Source organism: Haliaeetus leucocephalus, unplaced genomic scaffold (genome assembly GCF_000737465.1).
Source record: "Haliaeetus leucocephalus isolate CR32 unplaced genomic scaffold, Haliaeetus_leucocephalus-4.0 Scaffold2, whole genome shotgun sequence".
Classification (NCBI taxonomy): Eukaryota; Metazoa; Chordata; class Aves; order Accipitriformes; family Accipitridae; genus Haliaeetus; species Haliaeetus leucocephalus.
In genome coordinates, this window is record NW_010972438.1 from 12,939,735 (window position 1) to 12,959,148 (window position 19,414).

The 19,414-nt window shown below is 57.6% G+C and overlaps 1 protein-coding gene across 2 annotated transcripts in view; it reads right to left on the minus strand.

Annotated features, from left to right (window-relative positions):
* PLXNA1 (plexin A1) overlaps nt 1–19,414 on the minus strand; it is a 105,481-nt gene that overhangs the window by 36,948 nt on the left and 49,119 nt on the right. For both annotated transcript variants that reach the window (XM_010571769.1, XM_010571760.1), the window contains exons 8-10: nt 15,631–15,745; nt 9,511–9,711; nt 142–238 (exon numbers count right to left, since the gene is read on the minus strand). In XM_010571769.1, the coding sequence (XP_010570071.1) occupies nt 142–238; nt 9,511–9,711; nt 15,631–15,745 (413 nt within the window). The remainder of the gene's footprint in view (nt 1–141; nt 239–9,510; nt 9,712–15,630; nt 15,746–19,414) is intronic.

Sequence of the window (19,414 nt, forward strand, 5' to 3'; positions counted from 1 at the left end):
CGTCTGATTGATGCAGCCGGAGCATCGCTCCCTCCCCCAAGGCACTGGTGCAAACCACGGTCAGGGACGGGGAGAGGGGTGGGCTGGAGGCTGTGGGGGGCACCGGGCTACTTTCCCACCCCCATCCCATCCCTCACTCACCCTGGATGTTCTGGGGGTTGTCGATGACGAAGTTCCCATTCCAGACCACAGACAAGTTGACTGGCAGGTCACTGATGTCATTCCCTTCATAGAAATACTGCAGGAGAGGACAGAAGGAGGCAGAGCCCATTAATCGGTGATGCGAAATGTCCCGGTGAGGGGCACGGAGAGGCGTATGACCCAGTTACGTGGATGTCTCCCATCAACCCAGAAGAGAGGGATAGGAGCCTGGTTCAGACTCGCTGGCTAGGAACAGACAGGTCTAACAGCCACTGGTCAAAGCACAGGCAAACCAGTAGGCTAGACTGGCAAAAAAAGATAAATTAGCAAAACAGAGTTTTTCTAAATAGACCCAAAACCCATTAACCCAAAGGTCTGAAGCTGCTGCTGCTGGGAGAGGAGGAAACAGATGGTGTCTCTGTGGCTCACACATACTTCTCCCCGCCAGGCACCCGAGCCCACCCCCATGTCCTCCCCACTCCAGGGACGCTCAGTTGGATGTTTGGGATCACACTCATCATTAGTGAAGCTCGGGGAGGACAGGCTGGGCACATGGCAGAAGCAGATTTGGTAGAGGCGGCCCCAACACCTGGTGGGAGGATGTCCCCCGCGGTCCCCTCCAGCCCCATCACCCATAACACAATGACATAAAGCTGCAGCCACACGGCCATGGGTGGGACAGAGCCAGGCACCAGCCTGCTGCCACGCCAGCCCTTGGAAAGATCTCAGGAGAGCAACCCTCCCTTCCGCACACCACCTCCGTCCCGCACCCCCAGCGGCCCCACTCCCAGCCCCACACCGTGCTCAGCCGTCGGCTGTACCCCACTCCAGGACTGGCACCACCACCCTGCTCCCCCGAGCTCCCACGTAGGGACGTGACACTGGGGGATCCTGCCCCCCAGCTCTCGGGGGCCCCAAACTCAGGCCCCAGCACCCGCGGCTGTCCGGACATACTCACCTCCATTGCTCCTTCCAGCCTGGCCAGTGCCTCCTCCCCATCCAAACCCCTCTCCCCTGCCTCGACACCCGAGCCCCAGTCCCAGCAGCCCCATCAATATTCCCTGCACAGCCCCTGCATGCAGGCAGAGAGGTTTAATCGATACGGAGGCAGGAAGGCAGTCGGAACCGTCCCTGACAGCTAATGACCTCCTTCGGCAAGAGATTCCCCGCTCCTCGCCCGAGAAAATGACAGGCGTGTCAGGAGAGATTAAATGAATGATTCATGGGTTGCTGGAGTTTGTTAGGGAGCGGCGGATGCGCCGGCAGCGGCTCACCCGGCCATGGCCCTGCCACCACCTCCAGCCAGCCCAAGCGTCACCTTTCACAGCCCCGGTGCCGCACCTGGAGGAGGTGGCCTCAGCACCTCCGCCAGCACTGCCCCAGCTGCTGCCCCACGGAGCACACTTGTCCCCTGCCGGCACCAGGGACAACTCCGGTGGGTCTGCTCTGCTCAACGCCCTCCACAGGAGGCAGGGACACAGCCCACGAAGGAAGCCAGTGCGCGCAGGTGGCTGTGGGAAGCAAGAGATGCTTGGGTCCTTCTCACCTCGCCATCAAAGCTGGTCCCTTCCATGCTGAGTCTCTCCCAACCAGACAGCATCACCAGCCACAGTCCAGCATCAGACATGGCACCAAAACACCCGATGTGAGACATGGCTATAGCAACGCACCCCTCCCTCAACCCTACGAGGTGCAAACGAGAGGCCAAGCCTGGCTCTCGGTTACACCTCCACAGCTTTTGGCTAGTGGTCCTATGTCCAGCAGCTACCCCACCCAAACTGCAAACTCAACCCTTTCTTGAGCACCCAACAGCTCCACCGCCATCTCCCCTCTACAGGAGGAGCCCCATCTCCCCCCACCACGCAGACTCTCAGACATGGCACCTCTCTCGATGTTTGCTCAGAGGACCTTCAGCCACATCTCCACCACGCACCATCTACAACCAGAGCCTCTCGGCAACATTCCCGTCATCAGGCCTGGGAAGATGGAGCCAGAACCAGGCTGGGAGTCCAGATTTGTTCACCTTCCCCTATCCTACAGCCACTCAGGGAAATCCCCAACAGGACCATGATGAGGAGCCGTCCAGACCCACAGCAGCAAGCAGAGACCATCCCCTGGCAGCAGGAGGGAGCACGTGCTGGGGAGGGCGGTGGCGGCGCCGGAGCAGAATTTAGCTGTGACGAGCCACGTGGCAGCGTAAGTGAAATTGGCATTTTCAATTTGTACTCTGACATGTCTCATTTGGGGCTCTGGCATCTTGGGAAGGCATCCAGCCTGCAGCTGTCCAAAACACTTATTTGCATCTCTCTGCCCCGGCTGCTTTTGAAAATTAGTTCTTCTGGGAGGTGGGTTGGAGGAAGAAGAATAGGGGGGAGAGGGAGGGAGAGCATTAACTCTTCATGCACCAGCCCCAAGACAGCAACAGGGCAACTGCACAAGAGACTGTGTCCCTCTGGGAAAGGACACCGTGCTGAGGATGCTGAATTTGCTGCGGCACGGAGCTGGAGCGGACAGTGGGGAGCAGCCAGGAGCACAGGACTGCGCGGAGGGAAGCGGCAGGCAGGAGCAGGAGTCATCGCCCCAGCTGGCGTTCGCGGCGTGGGATCACCAAGGGAACACAGATGTCAATGAAAAACGTGTCCTCGGCGTCTGCGTGTCTGACAGCAGCCTCTCACCTGCCCTACAGAGACGGGCAGCGGGTCCGCAGCTTGGATGCCATTACTGGTCCCTGTAGGACGCCGGAGCTAAGTCATGGCTTGGCTGCGTGCGGGCAGGAGCTGCGGCTGCAGGGGCTCAGGGCTCAGCCTCCTGGGATGGCCGAGATCCATCAGATCCCTCCCTAGTTTCCAAAGCACCCCTTATTTTGAAGGACATTTTCAAAAGGCCTCCTCGCAGCTGCTCTTGCCATAGAGTGCACAGGAAGGTGCCCTCTCCATCCATGGGCACAGCCACAGCCAGGGAGGTGGCAGGATCCAGGCCACAGCAGCCGAGCAAAGCAGCAGCCACTTTCCAGCCCTGAATCCCCCACAACCAGTAGGAATCAAGCAGGGGGTTGCTTACCAATCTGTCCATCCCATGGAATCCAGACAAGAGCCCATGGACAGCCAGCAGGTCCCATCACGCTGGCTTCTCCCTGTTTCTAGCTAACACGGTGCTAAACATCCATTAAACACTTAACTGTTATTAACTTCCCGGTTAATCAATCACTGTGGCTGGCAGCGATCTGGGATGAGACACGGGAGGGGAGGCCAGGGCGGGTGTGAGCGGGGGGATGCACCTCCCCAGGCAGTCCTGCGATCAGACCACCTTTCACTCTACAAAGGTGCCCGGGACTCCCCGGCTGTGCCGAAGGATGATGTGGCACGGCAGCTGCCACGAGGCCGAGTTATGGGAAAGGGACATTTGCTCTGGGAGCAAAAAACGACAGGCGCAAGCTCCGAGAGCAAACCAGCAGCACCCAAAAGAGTGAGCGTTCTCACATGGCACAGTCCGCAGAAGGGGATGGGAGAAAAGATGTCATCGAGTGAGTCAGCAACAGAAATGTGAGCTGCTTGGCTCCTTAACTAACCGGGCCAGCCTTTCCATCCCTCTCTGGAAGAGCCTACAAGGCAAGCATGGAAGGGCTGACAGATGAAACGCCAGTCCCACCAACCTGCATACAGCTATTCTCAGCAAAGTCTTCTTCTGCAGGGATGTGGTTCAAGCAAGAGGACTCCTCACTAAGCCTTTCTCGAGGCTCTTCACCCAAAACTTATCTCAGGCATCTTCCCAAGTAACAGCCAACAACCTCATGTGCTTCTCATGTCTCCGATTCTCACGCTCACCCCATCCCCATGCGGGGGGATGCCCACCAGCCCAGCACACTGTGAGGGCTGTGGGTGCCACCTCCCCTGAAGGTCTCACATTTGGTCCTAGCAAGCCCACTGCTCACCCACCAGCTAGCAGCGACGGGCACCGAGAGCTGCGCAGCTCCCCTTGGGGTGAGGGATTCAGCGCTCCAAGAAGGTGCCTCCAGGGAGCCGCACTCCCACGGGACAGAGCCACAGCCAGCGAGGGGGTAGCCCAAATGTGGGGGCAGACTGCACTGAGATGCACTTCAGGATGCTCCTGCAAGCGCCGTGCCAACTAGTCAAGGCACTAGCCCTTCCCAGCCCAGATGAGGCAGGGCAGCCCCTTGCCACGGGGCATCCTTCCCACGCCAGCCGCAACCTGCACAACCCAGCCTCGAGGAAGGCAGCCGAGGGGCTGCTCCTCTGCGAGCAAACCCACCCATCCAAATTTCCCTTGCAAGCCCCTTCCCTCCCACATGCACCACCCCCCTGGGCTACATTTCTGGAGGAGCACTTGGGCTGCAGCTGTGTCCTATTTTTCTGTAGTTGATGACCTCAACTTCTTCCCTGCACTACGGGGACGGCAGTAATGTACATCGTGTCTCGCCAGGGCTCAACTGCAATTCATCATTATTTTATCTGCTGGAATTTAATTGGATCCTATCAAACTCTCCTGATACTCCCTTTTCACTTTAAACACTGCTGCAGGAAAGATAAATGTAGGCACCACTAGGACGGAGAGCACGGCTTTGTTGGCGAACGGTGCTGGGGTTGTGGGCTCCGATCCTGTTTCCCTCTCCATGGCTGGTTAATTAGAGATACGTATACCGGAGGTGTGTGGTGCTCAGAACAGGGCATGTGTGTATGATTTATGTTCCTCTATAAATATACTCTAGGCCTAGTAAAATACCATCAGCCACACAACAGCACAACTTGACGGTAACGCTTGGCCTCTGATTCTGGATCTCCTTTTGCTCTTTTCACATAAATCTCCTCCTTTCCTCCCCATCACATACAACTTCCTTCACCTGGATTCCTCCTGCCCAAAATTCGGCAGGGTGTAAGTGAGAACCCGAGACCCTGGGAATATGTCAGAGCAACACCCAGGCTCCAACGCAATAAAATAATACCCGGAAAATGTAAATCTACCAGGTCCTGTCTGCCTTCCCAGCACCCACGCCTGGCGCTGGGCGCCTCAGCATCCATGCTGGGTACCACTCGCGTGCCCACCCTGCCAGCCCGGCTTGCTCTGCACCCACATCACTTTGTCACGGGAATAAGCCGCTCCTGGGTGAACATCCCGACCCGAGCCTGGCCGGAGGGGAGAGACCTCCGGAGCTGCAGCCAAATGGGTGGGCAGGGTGGGCTGCCCATGCCAGGGGGACAAGTGAGGAGGGAGCCAAAAGGGAGCCAGGGAGGTGACACAGCTGCTCCTCACCACATGGGACCCTGGTTAAAAGGAAAGGGAAATAATTGAGGCGTGAGGCTTAATTTAAAGTGCTGAGACGACAAACTCAAATGCTTGTGGAAAGGAGATCAGAGGTTCTTCCTATTTTTACATTTAAAGGGAAAGGGCAGCTCTGGGGCTATTTCAGCCTTAAGAGGAACATTCTGGAGAGAAAAAGCCAAATCCTTGGCAGCGAGGAACACCTGTAGCCATTTTGCCAAGGCCAGGACTAAATCAGATGAAGTCCAATGTTACAAGCAGTAGGGCAGATTCGGGACTGTGGTACTTTCCAACAGCAAAATTGTTTATTTTTTGCAGCAATCAGAAGAATGAGCCCTGTTAACAGATGGCAGATGGGAAAGAACAGGCAAAGGCAGGGATGTTTGGAAAATGAAACTCAGTGGCATTACCTGCACACATTAAGACAGATGACCATTTCTCCATCCTCCACCGCAAGACACAAGCCTGGAAATGTCTGCCTCCAGAAGAGTAAAAGTCACCAATTAACAAAAAAGTAGTTTACTGGCAAATAATTTAATTTTCTTAGTTAGGCTTGTCTTTCCTTTTTGTTTCTTTACAAACCATATGGAAAACCTTTAGGGCTGCTTTCCTTTTGAAGAGCAGAAAGAGACCAAAGTGAGGAGGCAGAAAAGGGTTTTTCCTGCTTGGTTTTTGCCCTGGGATGCATGGGGAACACCAGGCCTGGTCTTCTTTGAGTTTGCTGAAGATCTATTGGGTGTCTCAGATGATGTTTATAGTCGACACTCAAACCTTAATGAATGGACTGCTGAATATTTAACCAAGATGTCCTTTCTTCAAAGTGCTAACAAGTCATTGGAGTTTGACAAGCACTAAAACTAAACAAAAGACAAAGAGTTTTAAACGGGCTTAACTTATTATCCCTTCCATTCACTCGTGATTCAGGAAAGCATCCCTAATTCCACAGAGTAATTAACCTCTTGTTTAGATTCCATTGAACTCCTGGAAACAAAGTGTGCTTAAATGCCTTCCCAAGGAGAGGACATCCATTCCTCACTTGCTGGCTGGGAGGATGTCATCCTTTCCCTACTTCTTCACTCCCCAGTGTCCTCCACACCAGGCAAAACCCAAAATCCTAATCCAAAGGATGAATCACAATGGAAGAACCCAGTGGGTCATGGGTGGGTGACTGTGCAGGAGCCTGAAGTGCTATCAACCAGCCAGACGGACTGCAAAAAAAGATGAGGAGGAGACAAGCATCATGGAAGTGTGAATCTGAATTCTCCACACCATAAAGCAGCCTGGCTAAATGCCCTCAAGCGTTAAAGCAGGCAAGCAGACCCTGAAAGCAAGACAGCTTCTTTGAAGCCAAAACTCTCTTCTTCCATCTGTGAAGTAACCCTGCGCCTGAAAGCCACGTCTCCTGCCTGAGACCACGGCCCCACGGAGCTGCTGCCGTCCGCTTTCACACCCACACAGACTGCAATGCCTCCCCACGTGCTCTCTGGCCAATTTGCTTTGTTTTCAGGGCATCCCTGGCAATTTTCAAGTCAAACATCCACCACTGCCAGCCCAGGAGAAGGTGTCGGTCACCACCTCAGCTCTGCATGGGGACCATAGGGTGGGCAGGCACACCTCAAGCTGTCCTATCCCTCTGGAGAAGAGCTGCAGAGGCCGTGCAGCTCATGACACCAGTGCTGGCAGCCACAGCACCCCTTGGGAAACGCAGGCAGTGGTTTTTACTTCTGCCTCTCCCTCCTGCTTTCCAAATTGAAACATACTGGGGAGAAATGAGTCCAAATGATTCAGACCCCCTCTCCAAGCTCCACCTCCGTTAGGTAAAGGCTCTGCTCTGGCGCAGACACCTCTCCCCTGACACCCCACAGGAGCCATCAGCCTGCTGCTGCCAGCACCATGCAGCCTCGGCACTTCTCTATAGGGAGCATCCTGCAGCACACACTGTCCCAAACTGCTTTTGAATGAGCTAAGCCAAACCACACGCTAAAGAATTGGGCAAGAGGGAGCTGCCGGCTCTGCCAGCTGCAGGCAGAGGAGATCTGGCAGGAGGCTGGGCTGGCCGAGGGGCTCTGGCCAGGCCGGGGCTCACAAGATGTCCCTGCAAAGCTCGGGACCAGCAAATCACCGCAAGGGATGAAGGTCTGCGAGCCAACATCCGCTTCCTCCATGGACTTCCCGTGCCCCAGGCAGACACGGTTTCGGCTCCCGGGTGCTGATGCAGTTCTGCACCCGGCTGGGATCCTTGCAGGCTGGGCTCTCTGTTTGGGACAAAGAGGCCACATTTCTCCCACACTCTGCAACAGGGCAATGGTTCCTCCAGCCCGTTTCCAGCCACAGGTGCTCCGGCAGTGGGGCCAGCATGGACGCATTGCAGAACAGCCCTCAGATGACCAAGCAGGTACCTGACATAATCGGCCTTCTGCCAGGACAAGAGTGGCTTGGCTGACCCCCGAGAAACCTCCCATGTGGCTGCGATGGAGACAGAGCAGCCAAGCTCAGCTATCAGCAGCAATGAGACCCCAGAGAAGGGACCCCCACTACCGTGATGTCTTCATGCACACATCCATCATGTTCCCCTTGAAGCACTAACACCAAGTCATGCAGGCGACAGGCAAGACCGAGTGCAGGGGCAGATCTGCGTGACGAAGCGCTGGTGAAGGTCATGATCAACACCAGGGATGAGCAGCCAAGCCAGCTCCACTGGGCAGTGCTCCACCTGGCTTCTTTTTTTCCCCGAACACAGCAGCAAGACAACAAACCTTTGCTTAAGCTGCCTCGCTAATGGCTTCTTGCAGCAGAGCCCTGCAGACACCGCTCTGGTCCTGCTGCTCCCTGGAGCTTGCACTTGTGCCGCTGCTTGCATTCGCCTCCAGGGCAAGCACAGACCCAACAACAACATTTCCAGCCGGCAGCTCAGGACAGGGAGCATTTCTGCTCCTCGTAAACCACGTGTCGCTGAGAAAGAGCCCCGGCAGCACGGCATCCCCCCGGCACTGCTGCCCAGGGCAGGAGACGGCAACTCGGGATGCTCCTCCTGCCCAAAGGCTCCGCAGCCCCGGGAGCACAGGAGGAGGGAGGGAGCCAGGGCTCATCTTCAATGGCCTCTAAATGTCACTCATGCCACCAAAGGACAAGGGAGCAGGGATCAGTGCTGGTGTTAGGCTGCAAATGAGCTTTCACAGTGTGAGTGATGGAAAACAAATTTTAAAAGGATTAAACGGGAGGGAGAAGGGAGGGGCCGGCTCCTTGCGGATGAGGGCAGGTCAGCGCAGAGCCCAGCGGGGCAGCCGAGGAGCTGAGCAACACCAGCTCCCGGGGGGGCTATTAACACCCTGCGTGGGTTTGCTCGTGGGCTTGGTGCTCCCTGCACAGGATCGCTGCGCAGCGAGGGACACACACAGCTCACCGAGGGGCCGCAAAACACCCTCTCGCTCGGGGATAAGGCAACCGGAGAGGACAGAGCAGGCAGAGCTGCCTGCCGGAGAGAGCTTAAGTGACAAGAGCTGCAGGGAGCAAGGACGGGGAGGCAGGGAGCGACGCACCAGCAGGGCCGGGATGGAGGACGGGCAGGGGGCCGGGGGATGAGGTAGCTGCCGGTCGGAGCCAGGGAGGAGGGGAAGCACTGGTGGGGCTGGCGGGCACAGCTGCACGCGGGGGAGCGTGTGCGCAGCGGGACACGGAGAAGGTGTTAGCTCGATCCTGCCTGTAAAGTGGGATGGCTTGGTGTCGGGGGAAGCAAGAGCAGGCAGAGAGAAGGGGGAAGCAAGGATCCGGCACGTTCGGGCCAGCTGGCTCCGGCCCAGGCAACTTTCTTCAGCTTTCCAAAGCCAATTTCCTTGGAAGTGCTCCTAAAGCCTGGCGGCTCCCCCGGGGAGGCTCTGGCGTTGATCCTATCCAGAAGGACCCCGAGCAGCAGCCTCCCCGTGCACCTGGGGGAAGCGGGGGGAGCCCACCTCGCACCCCACAAGCACCAGAAACCCCCGTTACCTGCCCGCAGGAGAGCAAACCCGGCCGTGCAACGATCCGGGAAGGTCCCGGGGCAGGGCAGGAACGAGCAGCAAATGAAGCCCGTGCCGAGGCGAGCCGTGCACTCACCGAGGTGTTCTGGCACTGGATGCTGGTGCTGTTGAAGCGTAGGGCGGTGACACGGGTGGTGCTGCCGGGGATGTGGAAGATGCACTCGTAGTTGCGCTGGCCGGACTGCGGCTGGGGCAGGTTCTTGGCCGTCAGGGTGATGGGTTTCACCACGCCCACGGGGATGTAGATCTGGGTGGAGGGCAGGATCTGGGGACAGTCCTGCAAGGGGAACATGGGGCAGCCGATGAGAGGGGAATACCACGCAGCCTCCCCCAGAACCCCTGTGACGCCCCCCTTGGCTGGCAGGCTGGGCAACACATGGCAAAAATACCACCCTGAGCACACACTTGAGTAAATCCCTATGTGCAGCCAACCCCAAACCAGCATCTCATAGCTGCTTTGACCAAAGCCCTAAAGACAGAAAAGGAGAGCACAGAGGAATCTGGTGGCAGGGCAGTGGGATGTTTTCCACAGCTCGGATTGATCCAGCCAGGAGGTGGGTAGAGGATTCAGCTATGAGACCTGCGACCTGGCACTGCAACAGCAGCACACGTTGAAATGACTGGTAACAAGATGGGCTTTAATGCCATCAATGCAGTCAGTAGGTTTCAGAGTTAACACCCACTGGGCGGTGCGTTGTCAGGCTACCCTCTCAGCCCTTCTGTTTCCCTTACAGACTCCATCCCCCTTCCTTCCCAAGTGGACAGAAAAGCCTTTCTCCCTTCTGACGTTGCAACATCCTTCTGCAGTTTTGCAGAGAACCTGCTCTGCAGCAAATCCTGCTGCTGCTGCTGCTTCTATCCGCAGCCAGCTTGAAGCAATGTCACCCCAAACAGCCTGGTTGCAGGCTGCCCAGAAGACGGTGCCTCCGGCCAGGGGATGCTGGTGAGTCCAAGCCAGGAATGTAAGGGCAAGGGGCTTGCCACCACCCTGCCAGCCCCCTGCACTCCACGGGGAAGGAGCCGTCGGGAGGGTAAAGCACTCGACTTTTAATAGCCACAGGCTCCCAGCCACTCCAGGGGAGCCGGAGAGCCTTGTGCGCAAAGCACAGGGGAGCAGGAGGGAGCAAAAATAAATGAGCTCAGGCAGCAAAACAGCTCCGCAGCACTGACGGGTGCCACTTCGGCAACAACAGCCTGATGCAATCCCACGCCGGCTTTGCTGAGCCAGGCGGAGGTCTCGCACCTACGGCAGCGACTACGGAATAACGTGTGCTGAAACGAGCTGCTCCGAAAACAGAAACAGCAACAGCAGCGCCGGGGGTGGACACAGCTGCCCCACTGCTCTCGCCAGGCTGCCGACAGCCACGCGTGGCCAATGCTGCCCAGCTGCCTCCTGCCGCCCTGCAGCGAGCCGGGCCGGACCCTGCACAGCACAGGGCTTTATCTCAGCAGTAGGATTAATCTAACTTTCAAACAATGCAGAGAAATGAAAAAATGGTTTCATTTAGCAAATATTGACAGAAAACTTTAAGTTTCCTGTTCTTCGCAGGCCTGCATTCCCCAAAAGCACAATTTTTAAGGGAAGAAATTATTTATCCCCAAAACATACTAAACAAAATGAAAGCAGAGAGGAACAGCGGTGCCAGCCCCAACCCAGAGATGGTGATGGGGCTGGGACAGTCTGGGGACCCTCAGCACTGCTCTGCCACCTCCTTGCTCTGTATCATGGCTGCCCCTCTGCAAAGGGGGGCTTCAGTTCCCCTGCTTTCAGAATCAGCTCAAGGCTCACAGCCGGGAGACCCCGCGCGTCTGCTGCCATTTATAATGAGTGGCCCCCGCCGCTGCAAGACGGTTGCTCGCCACCGGCTCCCAGCTCAGAATTGCTGACGGAGGGAGAAGTCCCTGCCTGCTTGATCCCCCTCCACATTGCAGGGGGACCCCACAGGTGGCACACGGCTTCCCTGCGGGGCGAGGATTAGCTCCCGGCTTGCTTTCCAAACACCTCCACCTCCTCATTCTTCGGGGCGGTGGGTAAGTCCATGCCACGCCAGCGAGGCTCACCACGGATGCGGAGCACGGCGGGCACGTGCGTCCCTCTCCCCACGCAGGCAGGCAGGCTAATTTTGCTGACTCGAGGTTTTGAGCCCCCCCAAACCCGCCCCGCGACGTCACATGCTCCGCATCTGCCGGCAGAAGTGTCTCATCCAGCAAAAATGTCAGCCTGCGCCCAACAGGAAGCACCTGGTGCTGGTGGGCGCCCAGGGTGCCCGGAGGGGTGGGGGCACTGGGACAACTCATTTCCCCTCCGAGCAATTCCAACCGCTGACAAAACTCAGCCCAGCATTGCCTGGCACTTACATCCCTTGGGAATTCTCTCCACAGCCCGTGGAGCTCCCTGTCCTGCCAAAAACAGCCCCCCCCGCCTCCCGCCCCGGCTTCCAGGAGCAGCGAGCTAGGAACGGATGGGACGAGCAGAAAAGCAAGACCCAGACACACACGCATTCCCAAACATTGCACAACTTGGATTTTCTCCATTAAAACCGTTTTTCTAGCTGGATGAGAACATGACAAGGGTGGCCAGGTTTGCTTGGAGAGGTAAGAGCTTTTGTCGCGCAGCAAATGCTGCGGTTTGGATTTCTCTGGCAGCTGGCAGCTCCAGCTGCAAGGCTGTGCCGTCAGCAGAGATGGGGATGAAGGCAGTCTGAGACTGGGCTTGACCCGGGCTTTGAGGTTCCCTCACAAAGCCCTTGGCCATTCCTACTGGTGGGAGAATGAAGAAAAAACACAAGCTGAACCTGCTTAGGCTGAACAAACACACTTGGTCAGGAGCCTTTCACCCTCCACAGCAGCTCTGCATCAGCAGGCAGCAGAGACTGTCACAGAAGAGCAGCTTTTTAGGATGGGGGACTCCAGCATCCATCGCTGATCACCCCACGGCCACCGCTGGGCACCATAAGTAGGGAAAAGCAAACAGCAGCCTGTCCTGCTTCATCACCACTTCCCTAGCCCTGCACCCCAGAGCAAGCCACAGAGGAGGGCAATCTCCAGAGCCCAGGCTTCAAAGCCACCGCAGCCAGCAGGCAGGGACATCCTTCCTGCTGCCACCGTTCCCAGGCACGTTTACATGAGTGGTGGCCCCTACCCACACCCCGTTCCTGCCCTGAAATCCAGGCGAACATCCCTTGCATGCCCAGGACAGAGTGCCACGGGTCACTCTTTGCGTTTTTCTACAAAACAGCCACTTTCCCACCCAGGAAACTGTGGTGAACCGCCCGTGGGAACCAGCAGAGACAGAGTAAAGCGCTGCTGTTAACCCCTGTCCCTGCCTCTCCTGACCAGTGCCCACCACACTCCAGCCAACACAGACAGACCAAATCCTGCTTAAAATAACCCTCCCAGTTAGACATCCTCCCACAGAGAGGATGGGGATGGACATCTACCATTAACTTGCCCAGTGGTGCCACGGGCTGGCACCGAGTCCCCCCACCCACCACACCACCCTGCTGGCGACCGGGATGGTGATGAGATGTCTCATCCCAGCCCGGACACGCAGCCCACAGTAGCGGCCGGTCTGAGGGTGTCTCACCATTCCTGCCAGGAACTGCTGAGGCCACACCGATGTGCAAACAGGCTGAGCCAGGCGCTCCAAACCTCAAGCCAGGCACCGGTCCAGGTCCCAGTGTGGCCAAAAGGTCTGCCGGGGGACAGCCTGCCCGTGCTCAGGAGTGACACAAGTTCCCAAGCAGTTGGTCCGTGGGAGAGCTGCACGCGTCCCAAAGACAACAGCCCTGGGGGGCACAGCCAGATGCTTTTGGGTTCGTCTGGCAGGGAAGGGGGAAAAGCCCAGCAGCCTCCCCATGCCCTCAGCGAGGGGAATGGGCAGACGAGCGCTGCCAGGCTCCAGCGGTTTGGACACCACGTGTCGCGTTTGCAGAAGCAACGCCAGGGCCGGCTGGAAGCGCAACCTCAAGAGCAGGCTTCTGGGATGCCTGGGACAGGCCAGTCCCTCGCCGGATTTCTTCATGGCACAAGCTAGGAGAAAACAGCTTTTTCTGATCTTCTCACATTACCGAATCCCCGCCTTGTGTGAAGCCACCAGGCTGGGTTCGTTCTGGCTCGTGCCAGACAAGCTTGAGCACCCATGAGCACTGTGCAACCCCCTTGCACTTGGATGATACCTCCAGGGAGGGAGGGACGGTGAGGGACAGTGCCAACACCGGGAGTTTGGCCGTTTGGTGGAAGGTGTGGTGCACAGCCACCGCTGTGCCATCCCAGAGGATGGCAGAGGGGCTGCGGCACAGCCCAGGCTCACCAGCGGCGCGGGGGCAGGAAGGGCTCTTTGACAAGCGGAGTCTCGTTCCCAGCGCTCGCCTGCTGCTGTGCAGAAATGGCAAGCACCAACCCTGCCTGCCCACACACGGGAGTGAGGGTTGGGCTTTCCCAGCTCTCCCGATGCACTTGGCTGAGAAGCAGCTTCACTCAGCTCCGTGCTTGGAGTAAGGATCACGACGAGAGCCCAGCGTGGCCCCATGCAGGGACACCGCCATCTTCTGCAAGTCCATCCACTCCTGAAGTCCTTGGAGGCTCCAAACTGTGGAGGACCCAAGTATGAAACCCAAGCAGCTGTCTTTGCAGGTTGCAAAGCCCAAACGTTCCTCCATAGGCACAGCAGTTCCCCTGGGAGAGGCAGCAGGACCAGGTGCTCCGGCTTTCCACAGGGATGTGGTGGGTCAACCTTGGCTGGATGTCAGGTGCACCCAAAGGGAGCAGGGAAGTCATACAGGGCTCAGCCCCAATGCATGGGAAGATGCTCCTCCATCCACCCCATCCCTGGCACAAAAGCGATGGTGCTGGTGGCTGGGCAATGGTTGAGTAACGGGCCAGCTCTCCCGTTCTCTCTTGTGAGAGAGCTCTTTGAGTGAAGAGAGAGGCAGTGGGGGAGGAAGGGGAAAAAATTAATTGGGGTGCTTCAGCTGCAGAGCGATTTGTCTGACTCCACACGTGCTCTCAGCTCAGCACGGAAGCAGGGGGACGCAGGGAGGACAACAGCCTTGATCCAGAAGGACACCCACCAGCCAATAGGTCCTCACCGAGGATGAGGGCAGACCTCAGCAGACACAAATTACAGGGGATGGAGATTCACTCAGAGACACTGCCCCTCCCGAGTGGGGAGATGCAGAGGCAGGCTTCCTCTCTGTGCCAGTCAGGATGACAAAGACCTTGGGGGACATCTCGGTTGCTTGCCTTCAAACAAGGTCTGTGAAGCGGAGACGAGCCTTTCTTATTTGCCTCTGCTCCTGGGGACCGGTTCTGGCCTGGGAGGCTGCTGGGACATGAGCTCTGCTGGAGCTCAGAGACCGCACTTTATCTGAGGTGATCTGGGCAAACGCTTTCTCCAGGACAACATCCATTTGAGCTGTTCCCATGAGGACAGCATACGGCTTTGCTCTCAGCAACAACCATCAGGCAGCAGGACCCTTCCAGCTGGGCCCCTGCACAGGCAACTGGAAACCCAGGTAATTTCAACCAGAGCCCCCTTCCAGGACAGAGACAGAGGAGAAACTCTCCTTCCCAAAACTCTCCCTTCAGGACCCGAATCAGCATTTACTGTAGAGCCAGCTGTTGCTTGTCAGACCTCCAGACCCAACCTGAGCAGCCAGCGATGCCACCACAGGCTGGGGATGCCAGGACCTCCTGCAAGCACCCTGCCAAAGACAGGTTTCCCCGGTGGGTGGCACAAATGCTGCGCAGGATGAACCCCCGCAAAAGAATATGTTTCTTAGCAAAGCATTTGAGACTAAGAAGGCGTGAGGTGTAGCAAAACAGTTTGTTTTACGGATTTCAACCTTCCCCTCTCTGAAAACAAGTTGTTCTGCAATGACAGTTCAAGCTTGCTCCCTTCAAAAACATCAAAAGAAAATGCTTTAGCATCTCTGCCTTTGTTTTTCCCTTCATTCAGCCTAAAGTGCACTTGGCTGCGCCCGGCTTCCTAAGCAGCCTTTCCTCAGCAACACAGCCTCTCCCCACCGGCACTTCCCACTCTTCCCTCACTGCTTCCCAGGCAGCCCCAGCACCCCAGGCAAGGCGGTGGGAAAGGTTTCCAAAGCGGTTTGCCCTCTTCTAAACCCTTCCCCGTAGGGCAGGGGGTCGTGACAGGACTGGGACGGGAGAGGGGAGCTGGCTCACATCACCTTACCTCGGAGAGCTTGACGCGTCCCTCCAGGAAGGAGCAGTCGGCGGCATTGTGGGTGCAGATGTGGCGGTACTTGCACCAGTGGCAGGGGAAGGAGCCGTTCACGCAGGACAGGCAGCTGCGGAGAGAGAAGCGGGCAGCGTTAGGGCAACGGCAAGACAGGGTTCCCTGGGGCGCTCCTCGGGATGCTTCAGCAGGACAGCATCCATCGGTGATCCCGCATCTCCGGGTGGGAAGGAGCCCCCGTGCATGGGGCGAGGGCTGCGCGCCGGCAGGCTGGGAGGGGAGACGCCTGCACACCCCGGACCCCCGGGCTTTGCCCATGGCAGGGCGAGGGGAAGCGGCCTTTCCCGCACCGCAGGGTTTGTGCCCCAGCCGGAGCGGCCACGCTCCCTCCTCCGTTTGGCAAGCTGACCCTGCCCACCCCGCTCCTGGGCGGGGGCCGAGCTCCAGACTTTGGGAGCTTTATTTGGGTTCACTGAAAGGCGATTTTAGTAAGAAGCGGCAGAACAAGGGCTCTGCACGGCAGGGGAACAGGGGAGAAAGCACCAGATTAATGCACGCTCGTTGAAAGGAAAATTATAACTGGCGAAAGGTTGGGTCAGATTAACATTTCGGGACTGTAGCGCTTTTCAGCCACTCACAATAGGTTGTGTGTGACCCCCTCCCTTGGCCCCCCTCATCCTCAGCCCTCCGCAGCCGCGCGTGCGTGTGTGCGCTTCCACCCCCTCCCTCCAGCCTGAGACGTTTCCGTCTCTCTCCCCGGCCTCTTTGTGTGGTGGGATTGCTTGTACCCCCCTCTCGTCGCCTCTCCTGCAGGATGCGCTCAGGGACCCGGGGATGCTGGGAGCCCCGTGCTCTGCTCTGCACCCCTCTGACCAAAGAAACCAGCCCCAGGGACCTGATGCCTTTCCCCCATGCAGGAGGGGGCACAGAGAGTCCCCTCCTTGTGCAACCATTCATATGAGCGGCACCCCATCAGCCCGTCCCCTTGCTAACCCCCCCCAAAAGCACGCCCTCCCAGCACCATGAGGCATCCCTGTTTGCAAGCACAGGGGATCCCTTTTGACGCCCTCATGACAGCGTGGATGGTGGAAGGGGCTGAGCCCTCCCCATCACACTGTCCCGGGGCAGCAGCGAGGTCCCACACTAATGCGGCGAGCCTTCACAGGGCAGGTCTGCACCAGGCATGTCCTGTGCAGCCCAGGCTGCCCTCCCAAGGAGGAGGTGGGAGAGCTGCTGAGGCATAAGGTTGAAGGCAAGAAAAATAATCAACCTGGCTTTAAAAAAAAAAAAAAAGCAGCAGCACCGTTTTTCTCTGTGAAGGCTCATACCTGCTCTCACCGATCCGAGAATGAACAGGATCAGGCCCAAAGCAATTATATTTAAACAAAAGCAAGATCTTCCCCTGAACACAGCTCTGGCAGGAGGCAGGCAGCACTGCCCAGCCTGATCCCGCTCCTAAATCACAGCTACCTCTCTGCCTCTATCCCCCGGGAAACGACAGGGAAAACACAGCATCACCATGCAAGGTGGCAGAAAGAAAACCTTCCTGGAGAGGGAGATCCTCAGGTGGCACGGCCTGACATGCCAATTCCCTCGCCCTCCAGCAGACTTGTCACTTTGGAGGTGTGGGGACAGCGCACGAGGGAGCTGCAGCAGCAGGCAGCTCAGGGTGCAAATGCACACCTAGGGCTTTGCAAGGCCACCGCTCCCTGCCCGCCCTGGGGTTTCACACACCATTACATATACAGCAAGAGCTTCCCAAATCCATACGCACACACTAAGGAAATATTTAATTAAGCTGCTTGCAAAGGGGGCTGGAAGTCATTTCCATGTTTCGCTCACATTTTCACTTCCAAATGAACAGCCCTTTTAGCTTTACCCACAAATATGCTAATTGGATGCTCCTTATGCAAATATATGCAATTTTATTTCAGCTGCAGAAATTCAACTTAAAAGCAGAGCCGTAGCCTCCTATCTCTAGTTGCTTTGATGGAGGGAGGTGCAGAGGGTAGGGGGAGCGGGGGACACAAACAAAGCAAAAGGACGGCTCCTGCCCTCCCAATAAGGGCTCGAGCAGTGACCAGTGGGCAGGCAAATCCATGATGTGGCGGCAGCGGGGCAGGGAAAGCACGGGTTAATCCTTATGGAAGTAGAGCAACCACAGAGAGATCATGTCAGAGAGGAGCGTGGTCCAAGCAATTGCAAGCCACATGCCGGGGCATAACCACCAACCCTCCTGTGAAATCGGCCCTCCACAAAGGAGAGATTTTCCAGCTACCAGGTCTGCAAAAAGACTCCTCCGTCCCCTCTCAAGGCACCTCAAAGCAGTCAGGTGAAGCACCCGGCGCAGCCCTGCCCCAGGCACCCCCACCCCAGAGCTGCAGCTCTGCTCTGCAGTTCTTCAGGGCCAAAGCCAAATCTTGACTATTTCAGGACCCTCCTCACCTGAGGGTCTCCTTTGCCATTTAACTACTGCAGGTCCCAGCTGGTCTCCACTTGCCAAAGGACCTAAAGCATCTCAGGTTATCCTCCACATACACCCTGAGGTGCATGGTTCCCCCCTCCTGCTTCAGCCTTCCCGGCTGCTTCTAACTTAACCAAGCTGTTTCTAAAGCCCCATCCTCGGAGATGGTTTTCACACTCTCCCTTCTGCCGAGGTTCTCCATCTGCCATAAGGACATCAAACGCTGCCCTAAGAGCACTCACTGCCACACGTCTCGCTCCACAGCATCTCTGCTGCATTTACAGCCTGTCCGGGTCAGCACCCTGCAGCTGGCCAAAGACTCTGTCAAGTGGCAAGCAAGTCAGCGCCTGGGTGCCAGTAACACAGTGAAACCCCATTTCCAGCCTGCCTCAGTCCTGCCGGCCTCGGCACATCCATTTGACGGCCCCAGCTCCCTGCAAGGCTGCCCAAAACCCAGGTCAGGAGCCGAGGCAGGGCTCCCTGGCTGCGGGTCAGGCTGGGCAGCGTGGCCGGGGCCGTATCCGCAGCGTGTCCGTGTGTCGCTGCTGTCTGTTCCCGGCGCAGGAGCAGGTTGCTCGGCAGCATGATGCCATCTGTGCCGTCTCTCTCCTTCCCACGGTCAGGCACTCTTCCCTCATCACTTCTTGCCTAAGAGGCTTTCATCACTCCTGATAATTAGAGGGAGGCTCTCCTTCACGTGTTGAAGTCCCCCCCCTTCCCCGAAGCGTGCCGGGAGTGCAAGAAGCCCAGCCAGGCAGAAAACCGATGCTGGGGGTGCAGCGCAGACACGGACCCGCAGCTTGCTCCCCATCTGCCTCCTCCCCAGCCCTGCCCGCGGCCAGGTGGAGACGAAGCCCAGGCTGGGCAGGGGGAAGGGGGTCAGACCCACCGGCGGTGCCCCCCTTGCCTCCTTATGTCCTCGTGCAAGAGGAGCGGCACCAGCCTCAGAGCCGCATTTCCGTGCAAAGCGCCCCATCCCAAAACAAGTCCAGGCTTGCTGCCAGCCTGCAAGCTCCCTGAGAAAGAGCAGGCAGCCCTGCAGGCAGCAGGGCAGCTCTGTCCACCTCCGAGTGACCCAGGGACAAAGCCGGAGCCTCCCCACAGCCTCCACCTCACTACACAGCTGGGTCAAGAACTCCTGACGTTGCTCCCCTCCACTTTCATAACCGATCCCAAACTGGCTAAGGCCGTGCTAGGGAAACGCCTGACGTGGCTGCAGAAAAGCAGCAGTGCGGAGAGGGCGGCAGGACAGCGAAGGAGCATCCCAGAGCTGGGTGCATCTCCAGGGTGGGTGCAGGGCCACAAGCATCGCTGCAG